Source organism: Tyto alba, unplaced genomic scaffold (genome assembly GCF_018691265.1).
Source record: "Tyto alba isolate M040663 unplaced genomic scaffold, T.alba_DEE_v4.0 Super-Scaffold_38, whole genome shotgun sequence".
NCBI classification, from domain to species: Eukaryota; Metazoa; Chordata; class Aves; order Strigiformes; family Tytonidae; genus Tyto; species Tyto alba.
The window spans coordinates 24,154,594-24,167,607 of NW_024881313.1; the positions used below are offsets into that span (position 1 = coordinate 24,154,594).

Genomic DNA, 13,014 nt, shown 5'->3' on the forward strand with positions numbered 1-13,014 from the left:
TTAAGAACAACTGGTAAGCAGCACAAAATTAACAGGGGAAAAGGGAAATAAGAATTTAGATGGGGGGTTGGGGTAGAGAATAACCTTTCTTCTACAGGACAATTAGTTTTTAAACCTACTATCTTGAGTACATAAACTAGATTTTACATTGATGTACTAATGAATTCCATCCCATTAATTCCACTCTTCAGCAAATGGATGGTAAAACAGCCATCAGGAAAGGGCAGTGCGTGGCAGTCTTTTACCCACCAACACTGACTTCTAAGGGAGTACGTGCAACCCTAATCCTGATGCAAGATAAGAGTTAACAAGATAAAAAGAGGGCAGGTGAGAACAGACATCTCAACTAATGGGTAAGAACAACAACATTAGCTTGGTTAAAGCGTGAGGCATGATCTAGAAGGAGAAGCCAGCAATAAACCTACAGGCAGGAGAAACTCAGTAGTGCTGCTGAAGCAAGCAGGGGATGGCTGGCATTTAACTGATTTTTTTTTTTTTTTTTTTGGCAGTAGAATCAGTGAGTACACAAGCTACAGTAACCACTTATCAGACAGAAAAGTAACATTATTCCTTCTAATGGTGCAATAATCTAATCACTTTCCTACAGAAATCGGAGATTTTCTGTTCTGAACAAAATTCCCAAGTTAAATACATACAGTACATAATGACAAATAAATCAGTTAACTTCCAAAGAAATGAACAGGTTTTACTTTTGCTACTGAAAATTGTTTACACTATTGAGTTGCCGTAAGCAAAAAACCTTTGACAGTGATAGTAAGAAAAATGAAATAAGGTCCTTACAACAAAGCATTGTTTTCTGTTTGCAATCAGGAAACCAATGGGTGTACTAATTCATGGGGGAAAAAAATCAGGCTTAATTAATTTCTTTCCATCCTTCATATATTATATTTCACATATTATATTTTTTCCTATATATTCTCTATAAAATCCATAGAAATGATATATTGTGTGAGAAGACAGCAGTTACATATGTACAAAAGAGAAAAAACATTCCATGCTTGCAACTATCCCATCTGTACTTAAACCAGAGTTGCCCTCTAGTTCAAGCTTGTCCAGCTGGCAATTACATCCCTTTCTCTTCCAAGCTGACTTTGATGCAGCTGGGTCACAGTAGTGATTCAAAATATTTAAAACACATACTGTACATGTGTGGGTTTGTGTTCTTATTATCTACCATATATTAATGTTCTTAGCATAGCAACATCTCAGTTGTATCAACATTCAGTATGTATTACTTTTTCCTCTTTACTATGGTAGACTTTATTCATGACTATATGAACTTCCTTTCACAAAAGGGTAATTTCCTTGCCTGAAAATGCGGTTTCTTGATTTCAGATTCACCAATCTGAACTGATGGGTTTACCTGCAGCTGGTAGCCAGACAGTAATAGCCAACAGAAAAGTGAACTTTCTGCATCTTCAGACTCCTGCTTCCTCTGGCTCATTGTTCGCAGTCCCTGGAGATGCTTCCAAAGTCAAACTGTTCTCCGTGTTCACAGAAACACACAGCCCGTCTATGTCATCTGCTAAAGGTGTTAATATTCTTCCAGATGACAGGCCTATGTTTTTTTTCAGTTGTGGATAATGACAGAATAAGCTCTGATTTTAAATCAACAGTGAAGAACCTGAACAAAGTCTGTTTAACATTCGAAACATGATTCATGTACTTAAAGTGTTCTTGAAGCTTTAAGCTCTATTTAAGTAACTTCCAAGATGGTTCCACAAATGATGGTTTGCAGAGTAGGAAGTGCCAAGACAGGAGTACTCTTCCAATATCTTTGCAATCCTTGATCAATTCCTTTTTTGAATAAGTGGCAGCGTCCTGACAATATTAAGCGTCTACAGTGGTAGCATGCATCTTTTCTTGGTTGAAAACTACCTCAAGACATTGCCCGCACCCCCTTCCCCCCTCAAAGAAATGAAATAAAAATATAAACTAAAGAAAAGTAAAAGCTGAGGTTGACGCTGCCCCTTCTGAAAAAGTGTCTTTTAGAAATGACCTAGCCTTTTTTTTTTTTTTTTTGACAGCAGCATGACATCCAAAGTCTTAAAAATAAAAGAAAAAACATCTACTGATCTAGGAGGTTAAAAGAATCTGGACTTACTTAATTCCTCCAGAAAAATAACAGCACATATTCATTTATGATAAGGAGCTCTTAAATTCAGCTACAGAGTTCTCATACTACATGGACACCTAACTAAAAATACCGAACCACTTTAGTTTTTAAGGCAATTACTTTTGCCAGCTTTGGACTTTTCCCATATTGAACACTAGACGTAGTATTTCTACAGATCCATTGCACTAAACTCAGGTATCTTTCTGGAGAACTGAAAAGCTGCAGTGAGTCTTATCTTCACCATTATATGTAAGTAAATCTTCTATAAATACTTCATAAAGTTGTAACTAAATAATTATAAAATATTAAAATAGATGTGGTGCAGTAGAATAAATCTTCCCTCTTAAATGATACCATGCTTTTTAAAAGGTCAGCAAAAAAGCAAGTATAAGAAAAAAGCTTACCATTTTCTAAAATACTTGTGATAAAGATACTTACAGGTTTACAAGTTACATAACCATGGGAAGAGGGTCTTGTCACTAACTAGAAATCCAGGACTAACCAGAAAGGGGGAAAAATGATTACGGGACCATACTGGACCACTACTGAAGATTCATCAATGAACTAGAAAAGAGGAGACTACTGAATAAGAGAATTGAGAGTTCAAAGGGAATATGGACCAGCAAAGGCAAAGGAAAAGCACCACTGAGGGAAAAATCAGCATAAAAACATTACAACTAAAAAAGGGACTATTTGCTTCATTTTGTGCAGTTTCTCCGTTTTCACTAGCTGAATAGAATTGCTACTTGAATGGGATATGATTTTATCCACATTGATTTTTTTCCTCCTCCTAAATTACTAGCTTTAGTAATGTTGCCAACTTTTATGCACTGTATGTGAACGTTACAGTTATGTGTATGCAACTCAACATTCTTACGTGGGTTAGAGTTGGTTCCTTCATGGGGGAAAGTCTGTGTATATAAACAAAGAATTTCTTTGATTTACTTTTAAAATCTTTTATTTTCTGCTGCCAACCTGCCTGGCTTCACTTTTGTTTATTATATCTATCACTTTCTTTATTATATGTCGGCTGCCAGCGAGCATTCTCATATCCATATGCCTAAGAAGATTGACAGACAAGCTGTCCATTGGACATCAGCTGAGTTATCACATGAGATGGACGTGAGAGCATTTCCAGGGTAACATGATGGGTGTCACTTAAGTATATTCATGCAGTATTCTTTCATATCCTTTATTTCATCTTCTATCTATACTTATAATATGCTGTATATTGTTAAATGTATGCTCTGTCAGCTCCTAGCACATTAAGAGTGTGCCACCATTCCTTTCTGATTTTCTCTGCCTGTCAGATGTAAAAAATCAAGACTTTTCTTGCTGTTTTAAAAGGACTACTTTGCTTTTAAAAGGACATTTTTGGTTTACTTGCTCCATTCCAGTAACATGAACAGTCCAAAAATAAAGACAGCAGCATATTCTCTCAGCACTCCCCACCCACAAAAAGTTTTCTATAAAAAAAACTCCTTTGAATTATGGGTGCGAGCAGAAATGGAAATAGGAAGTTAAGGTCTAAAGCTGAAGAGAGTTAAGAATAAAATCTATTTTTTCTCTAACAAGGTTGCCAAAATGCATGATGGAGGGCTTCCCAAAGCGGCAAGTAGTTTAAAGGCAAATACTTTAAAAGCAGGAAACACTGAGCAGAATTCTCATTCACTTGCCAACAGAAGTCTCCCCAGCACAGTCTCCTTTCCCCCAGCTTCATGGCTGGTATGCTCAGAGCATCTGTCAGTTATCCATCAACCAATGTTATCAAACTATCAATGCTCTGGTCCTTGCTCACTGTTGCAGTAATTTGCATATATTACTTAGTGGGAAAATAAATACTTCTCTCTCACTGTTGATATTTCACAGCATATCATCCAAAATAAAACAGGCTCTTGCAAATTTACAAATTAATGGCATCTGATTTTCCAAATGAGGATTATGTAGGTAACTTTCCAGTTGACATATGAAGTACAATGTACTCCAGCTCACCGTATTAATAAATTGGTTTATATAGTAAAATCTCTTAATATAAGAGCACAACTCCTGCAACCAGTCCTACCAGCAAACCTCAAAGACCACTGATGAGTAAATACTTATAAATCATGAGAAATTATACTTCCTGACCAGATATTGTAGTTTGTGTTATCATGTGTCAGTCACTTTCATAAAGGGGAGGAGAATCGTCTCATAGGACATGAGGAAAAATAGAACACATTGGTGCATTTGGGAAGACAGGTCTCTAAAGGGACAGGACCAAAAGGTCCTCCAACTGCTTGGTACAGTAACCGCCCAAAGGTAGCTCAGATATTAACTGACCTGAAATTTGTGTTTAGGTCCTGCAGATGCAAAACCTGAACAGTTGTAGGTAAATCCCAACAATTTCCAGTGGAAAATGTTGACTTAGCAGAAACTGCGTATTTCAATGAAAAAGCCCTGATGGAAAATCCTCATCAAGTCTAATTACAAAGGAAAAGTTGGAAAGAAGACAAAGTTAGATTAAGATTTTTTTAATTACATGTTACAAGAAATGCTTCATGAACTTTTCAAAGCAAAACCAGATTTTGTTTTATATTATTATAGCTCAATATTTTCTTTGAGTGCTTTGTATGTTAAAGTTCTTGTAGAAAAATGCCTGCTGTTTCCTGCAGAGTAAATTATACTGTCAATTTTTGCCAGTGACTGCAAGGCAGCTTTATAAGGCTCTGCTGATAAAGGCTTAAAATATTTGGTTTTTTAACAGAACAAGTAGCACTTTGATCAGAACAGTCTACTAGGTCACTGTGCAAGTCTAGCAAGCCTCAGATGGCAGGGATGATGGTATCAGCAGTTGTTAATCAAATAAAGGCTAGAATTTGCAAACTTCCTAATAAATACAAGAAAAACAGGACAGGACAACGGAAAAAGTATGCTTCAAGCTAAAAGAAGCACTATTTTTTTTTTTTTAAAGAAACCTAAACAAATATAGGAAACATTTATATGAAGAACAAAGTGTCCTGGCTTCATTATCTCCAGTTTTAGTTTTGTTTAACTCATGGTTCTATTCTGAAGAAAAGCCAAGGAGGTACTTATTATATGAAAATGTTTACAAATGCAGATTGTTAATGCTTTGTGAAAGTCAAGTACACCTCAAATGAAGAGCAAATAAAACGGCAAGTGTAAATCCTATTTACAGTTTTCTGGTGTATGCATCTTCGCTATTTGAAAGCAATTAAAAAAAAACCTCAAAAGAATTTAAAGGATCTGTATTTTCTGTGAACAGCACATTTAAGTTGTCCACGGATAAATTAATCTGAAAACACTCCCAGTCATACAAAAGCAGTTTTCCCTTCACTCTGCAAGTTATCTTAAAATTACTTCCAAAATTCTATTCATTCTATGGTAACGAAAGAGAAGCCAAGAAAAATATGTCAAGTATGTCTGCCACTTGTTCCCTCTATGGCTACAGGTACAGTGCCCAAAGTGATCCATATACTTTACATTCTTGTCTACCATGATGCACTGAAGACATTCACAGTCCTGCTCTGTGCCCTTGTTTAGGTACTGGGTTTAAGATTCAGAATAGCAGCATGCAAACCTTTCAGCACACATAAACAGAAGATAAACTCTCCTGAAACAGGCAGAACCACCACTGGCATTCTTCAGAGGTTAAAAAAAGCTTTATTTCCTCTGGGTCATAAGGCGTATATAAACATCCTTCAGAATAGTTTTAGCACAGTGGCATAGATTTTCAAATAATTATTGTTCTGCCCATTACACCGACAACCACAAAAGTCGTATTTTATATGAATTTAAAACACATTAAATTTACGCTAATAGGGATTAACTTCAAATGGTAAATTGTTCATTTCAGTATGTAATGAACAAGAATGTAACTGCTGTTATAAACAGGACGTTAAGAGCTAGTTAGATCTGAGTAATATATCCCAAGCCTGTCTGAAAGTTAGCATAATTGGGATTAACACTGTTCAATGGACTAAAATGTGGTCCATTCTTTTTATAGGTTTTTTTGTTTGTTTACAGCGACACCAACAAAAGAAGTGCCTATAATGCTAACTCATATAGTTAATTGGTTTAATTTTTCAATTTTCAAATAATTTTAAAAATAAATAACAATTATGCCATTGTGCTATGATACTGTCCCCAAAAGAAGACAGTTTTTTCAGCTCGTTAGAAAAGGAACTGAGAGCTACTATTCAAGAAAGTTTTTTGATTAAAAGTAGAGGAGAATTTGAAAGCTTTAAAGTCTTTCATTCTTAGTTTGATCATCTGTCAGATTCAGTACATCTCCTTTCTTACAGTGTCTGTCACTGGCGTTCTGTCCCATGACTGACAGTGTAAACCTAGTGCCCACTTCCCTTCTTCCCATCTGCATCCCTACTGACAGATAAGACCATTTTGCTAACTTGATTGTGACATGTACATTAAAAATCCAGAATTAAATTCCCTTTTAGATATATTTTGTGTTAAGATCTTGAATCTTAGTCTTCCAATTATATATTCTAATTTATATAATTGCATAACAATGAAAAATAATTTGTCTCTAGATAATGTAGCTATTTTTTTAAAAAAAAGCATAGTGCTTTCAGACAATAGCAATAAATTCATAAAAGCAGCCAAATTTCTTTATAAAGACAATTCCTCTCAATTGCACTGGTGCCTACTGGATGCATCGTAACTTTAAAAATTTTTGTAATTCTTTTCAAAATTCTGTACAACTCCTTTCTTCACATACATTCTGTTTGATGTCACATATGTTCATTAAATGTCTCCAAATTACACACCATTAAAGCTGAGAATACATATTTCTTTATGCTATTATTTATTCATATTATTTACAAAAGCACACACAGGAGTGTCTTCTCTTAAATCAGAAACATTGTTTCCTCATGTATATCACCACTATATTTTCTTGTCTTCATGTTATAGAAACTATAAAAACAATTAAGCCAAGGGAAATTTCTTCCTTTCTTTTACACATGGAAAGCACTATAATATGTAACTTCCTCACTGTGTTTCACTCAAACATGTATAAAATCATATAACTTCAATTTAAATGTAAATCCATCATAAAATTGGAATGTAAAAGCCAAATCTTGAAAACATAATCCATCTTCTAAATACTAGCTTGATAAAATAAGCAAAGTAAGCTTGAAATAGGGTTAAATATAATCTAATTCATGGTTACACCTCAGGAATTATAAGTCTTACAAAGTCACTCCAGGAACTGAGGAAAAACCCAGGAGTGGGTGCAGTACCCACACCCATGCAGGTCAGGAATTACCACCTCCAAATGCAGCCCACTTGCCTGAATCATACAGAATAAAAGTTTCCATACAGCAACAGAGTACTCCCTCTGTTCTTTGTTCACGTGAGGTTCTGACATACCACACTACCTAACGCTTATAATGGAAATGGTGGTAGCACTACACAGATTATCTAACATGCAATTAATTTAAAGTACCAGCTCCTATGTTGAACAAATTGAAAGGATCAAAAAAAATGCCTAAACATCCATCAGAAAAAAGGCCAGCAGGCAGGATCAGTGCTTAGCAAGCTTTGTACAGGTGCATCAAGCTCTTGACTGCCTTGTGAGACCTGAGCAGGAGAGGGGAAGATCTGCAGATGCTGTCAGCACAGTCTCTCCACAGCCTGTCCCACTGCAAGGAAGAAACGGTCGGTGAGCCCTGTGGCTACAGTGCCCTGGAAACATAGACAGCAGTGGAAGACAGAAATTTCACTTTCAGAAATATAAAATATGTTTACAGAGTGCTATGGCAGGCAGATTCAAGCCTGATCTGCTGGCATTTCAAATCACCCAAGCATGTCCTCACTTTAGTCTGAACACCATTCAGACTAGAGCCACACAGCACTGACCACAGGCTTGCTTGGCCTGACCATGAATTTATATATCTTTGTGTTTTATACCTTTACGGTGTCTTTAAGGTTTATATTTTATTGCAAATTAATAAAAGCAGCCAAAAAAAATCCCCACATACCTCACAGATTTAAGAAATACAAGCACTTCAATCTAAGTTTCAGTACATGTAATTCTGGTTATTTACCATCATTCTAACTTTGACATGTGAAAGTCTTGAGTTGTTTTTTAACAACCATCTCAGCAGACCTTTTAAACTTGAATATGTATACCCTGGAAGTATAAGCATTTATTAACAGTTATCTTCCTCAACTGATTGCAAACATTTGATGACACACTTATGGTTGTGACAGAAAAGAGATGAAGATGCCCACTGCTGTGCTTACGCTTTCTGAATGAGAGACAACAAGATGCATTTCAGAGGTAATTTCTGGTCGCTTAAAAAACAAATACTGCATTCAACTGAATTTGGCTTCTAAGGTATGGAAATACTGTTCTACATGTTGATATCTTTAACGCGGTATAGCAGGATTACAGAATGTAAACTATATGTCTTTATTCAGTGTTGGAAATTAAAAACAATAGATGTGGCTGGCCTGCATCTGTGGGACTGCAATGATATTTTAAATCTAGAACACAAATCTTACACAGAGATAAACAAACCCACTTGATTTCCCAGAGCTACATGCTCTGTTCTACTTCCAGAGTTCTGTTTCAATCAGAAAAGATAAACTACAACAATTATTAGTTCATTTAATTATGGTAAAGGTTACCACATTTTAGAGCATCCAGATTTTAAAAGACTAGAAATGCCCAATTTATTTTTTTCAAAAAGAAAATGAAACTGATAAAATCTTGGAATGACTTTTAGGACATTTTGAAAATCTCAGGTATGGTAAGTATAACTGCCTCAGAGAAACTATTGTCTTCTTTAAAACATTTCTCAATGGACAAAACCCATGAACACCACAAACTTGTCAAAGCTTTACTCGTCAGATGCAAGCACTCAGAAATACACTCAACAAAACAATTCTGTAACACAAAATGAAAATGTAGAAATATTCACCTAATCAGTTACTGGAAACCTCTCTCAGCCATTTTTGGCATGTTAACCAAACCTGCCAAGTTATAATCACCTTGCTAGACCTGTTCCTTTACACCACCAAATTGTGGAAGCAGTGATGTAGAGCAGTAAACTAATTCTAACCATCCTTCATCATGCCATGAACATTAGAGCAGAGCTGTAGGAAAGTGGAAGCTCTCCTTCTGGCTCCAGTTAGCACTAGTTATAAACCAGGTCAGGAGAGGAAAGTTTCCCCCACAGAGTAATGTACAGCCAGTTTAAATCAATCCCAAATTAAGCCATATACAAGTTTTTAGATAAAGCCTATGCAACTTCACTGGAAAAGACAGATCAGTTATCCCGAGTAATTTCAGATGTGTGGGAAAGAGTTTTTCTAGACATCATTTTGACCCAGGAATCTAGAAGGAAATACACAAAGAAACCCTCAACAGCTATCAACCTAATAATGAAGGGCTAGACAATCTTGTGCGATGTATGGCACAAGGTCAGATATAGCTGAACAGACTCAAGGGCATCTCTGGGGAGGAACTGATAATACAGCATTGCAGAAACTTCCCTCCTTTCCTTTTCTGCCCAAGACAGAGGAAATCAATAGAAGAATTTCAACTAAAGAGCCTCTGACTACATTTGCCTGGTCAATGGGATGGAGGAGGGAGCAGTGGTAATTTATCATCTCTCACAGTCATGTTTGCCATGAGATGGCAGATGGAGAAGATAACAGATAGGCAAAAGTATTGTGTGTATTGTCAGTTCTTTCCCCTAACTCATACAAACACCTGCAAGCTATGCAGGGCAGGGAAACCTGCACTTTATGCAGGATTAGGCAGTCTGGCCATGCCAAGGGCTTGGTACCCTGCAGCTGGCCATCTCCCCCTGCAGCCAAGACAGACATTTGCTAATTTACTGCAGTTGTTCAATCATATTACCCATGCTGAGGGTAAGGCAGTTGTTCCCCTGAAATCCCACTAAGATTATCACATTGCATTTAACCACTTCCAAGGAACAGACAGTGAGAGTGAGTGACTGAGAGAGAGAAAGCAAGGGAGGGAAGGGGAGCAAGACAGCAAGGAGGTGTTGCGGAGAGAAAGAGAAAGCAAAAAAGGGAGAGAGCAAATGAGCTGCCTTCAGACTCAATCCACTGAAGCTTCAGAAGTATGAAACACACGTGGACAGTCGCTAAGGAAATACCTACAGTGAAGCTTAGGATCTCTGCAATCTGATGCACGAACAGTTCCTCTTGTAATACGCCATTGGCATTGCTTACCCCTTCAGAGAAAAACAGCTCGTCACTTTGCGAACTATGGAATAACCAACTGTGCAAAAATCTTTTAAACGGAGGCATAGCTGATCTTAAAAATTTTGTAGCACTTTGAAGATATCACACTGACACAGGTTTTGAGATCAGTGTTTTATAAGGATTATAAAGAAGTGACTGTCTTAAAAAGGGGTCCTTTCCACTCTACAGTTTTCCTCTGATCAACTGCTCCATTTAATTACCACTGCACTATGCATCTAGAGCTCTGTCTTCCTTCTCTTTGGAGTGGAAAAATAACGGGACAGCATGCATTCACAATGATACACAGGGGAGGTTCTGACTGGATATAAGGAAACAGTTTTCACTAGGACAATAATTAGGAACTGGAATAGGCTGCACATTGAGGAATGTCTGTTCACAGGCATTTTTAAGACCTGATAGGAGCCAGCCCTGAGCAACCTGCTGTGAACTTAGTGTTGACCATTCTATGAGCAGCACACTGGGCTAGACATCCCCCTTCCAACATGAGTGATTCAATGGCTCTATAGTCTACTGTCAGATGAAAGGTATAAAGTTTCCCAAAAGCACCACAGAGAACCCAGAGAAGTTTTGCAGAAAGTTTTCAAAATTAGATATGTTAGAAATAGTATCAGGAATTTTGTTCCAAGTACTTGGTGGCTCTACTTATGCACAGTGCAATTAAATCAATGGTATGACCGAAAACCTTTTAGTAAAAGCACATTTATAATAAAATTTATGAAGTACATGCAATAAAAGTTAGCAAAAGACAAAAGACTTTTTGGAATATTTGTTGTAAGTAAGTGATGGCTTTCCACTGAGTTCCTTTTATAGATATCAGTAACAGCATAATAATTTACAGGCAACTTTACACGCGTTTCTTCCTGACAGGTATTTCCAATTAACACTGTGTCCCTTCTAAAAGTACACATATTCATTAAAGCAGAAAAACCCCCACCCAGCCTGAGGAAGCAGATGCACACACCAATGCAGAAAGCACTTTGCAGGTGCAACACATCCTCACCTTGAGATTGGGTTTTGACAGGAGTTTCAACAGTTCTCTGATCTCACTGCTCAGTGGCTTGCTCTGCAGCTCCTCAGCCAGCTGGATGGGAGATGGAATCGACACACAGACCATTAGCAAAGCACTGTTTTACCCAGTGCATCAGTGACAACCCAGAATCTATCTTGTTCAAGGTTATTACTTTCCAGTGTGTTCAAACAAGCCAGCATGAAGAAAAAACACCATTAATCACCGTGCTTCTTTTTCTGGCCCTCAGTGGACCAGATTTAAGCCAGGCCTTTTGGCTCAGTTTAACACAAGTAATCATTTCTGGCAAAAGTGCAGCCAGATCACATTCTGATTTATAGCGATGGGGGCAAATCCCAGCACTTCATTTAAGTGAATGGTCCTTTGCGTGCAGACAAAGGACTGCTTGTAAAAATGACTGGATCAAACTTTGACACTGTCTATAAAAAACAGTTTTGAATGAGGTGGTGAAATCCACACTGCTTCCAAAAACCCACAGTAGCTGTGCTGTTTAGGACTGGGATAAGAAAGCAAAGTGCCCCTACAGTGCAAGCAATCTGAACCTTTTATTATGTTTACACATACACTGGAAGGAGCTTGTTAAATGTGAAGCGGGTTAATCATAATATAGTTTATAACAGGTCATCAGCAATTCAAGCCCCTAAAATGCACAAACTATGTTCTAACAACAGGATCAGTAATTTATGTTTGGTTATACTACAAAATTGTGGTTTGGTGAACAATAGAGCAGCAGTCTAACATTTAATCCCATAGCTATTTGGCTCATGTCTTGAGTTTTTCTTATCATGACATTCTCAACTAATTTGGACTCCAGAGGCATATTTTACTGCAGGATTTCAGAGTTGAACTATTTTTCCAGAAGGAGAAAAAGCTAAAACATATTCCACAACACTAAACTTTAGTTTAAAATTCTGAAGCTACATGGCTCATAATCCAAAACGTGATTTCAGATAATCACTTATTTTCTTTGCATTAAATCAATATCATAAAAATGTCTCAAAGAAATATTGGTTATTTGCAGCAAGTAATTTCATTCATCTAGCTCAATTTTAAATTTGTACTTTCATTTTGTATAAATTTTCAAGATAAATGGATACATTTTGCATAGTTATATGTAACAGATAATTGTAGAAGCAATTACAGACATCAGACATAGTTTGAATACTCTTGTAACCTTCAAATTAATAACAGGAGTAACAGGACTGAAACAAAAATTCATCACCTATAGTGCCACAGCCCTTTAACTATAATTCATAGATAAAAATGTCCATCAAATACATCAATGCTAATCTTAACAATATTTGTGTCTTAATACTGAAAGACTAGAAAACGATCTCTGTAGAAAAGTTAAAAGAATTAAATATTTTAGGCACGTAAAGCCAAGTGTGGAGGTAATCTGCAATCTAGGCTGCATGTTCTATGGAAAAGCTCTGCAAAATTGAAAATAATCTGTGATGGGAATGACAGCAAGTATATGACACAGGTTCCCCTTAGTTCTCTGTTCATTCTTTAGCTTGTACTACTCATCACCAGAGAATAAAATCTATTCATTCACGCTTCATTGATGAAGACTAGATATCACTCAGTAAGA

General features: G+C 36.7%; 1 protein-coding gene across 8 annotated transcripts in view; it reads right to left on the reverse strand.

Annotated features, from left to right (window-relative positions):
• Positions 1–13,014, reverse strand: part of MPP7 (membrane palmitoylated protein 7) — a 157,149-nt gene that overhangs the window by 52,318 nt on the left and 91,817 nt on the right. For 7 of the 8 annotated variants that reach the window (XM_042802053.1, XM_042802048.1, XM_042802047.1 and 4 more), the window contains exon 5: positions 11,397–11,477. The exons of the other annotated variant lie outside the window; for it this stretch is intronic. In XM_042802053.1, the coding sequence (XP_042657987.1) occupies positions 11,397–11,477 (81 nt within the window). The remainder of the gene's footprint in view (positions 1–11,396; positions 11,478–13,014) is intronic. 8 annotated transcript variants of the gene reach the window in all.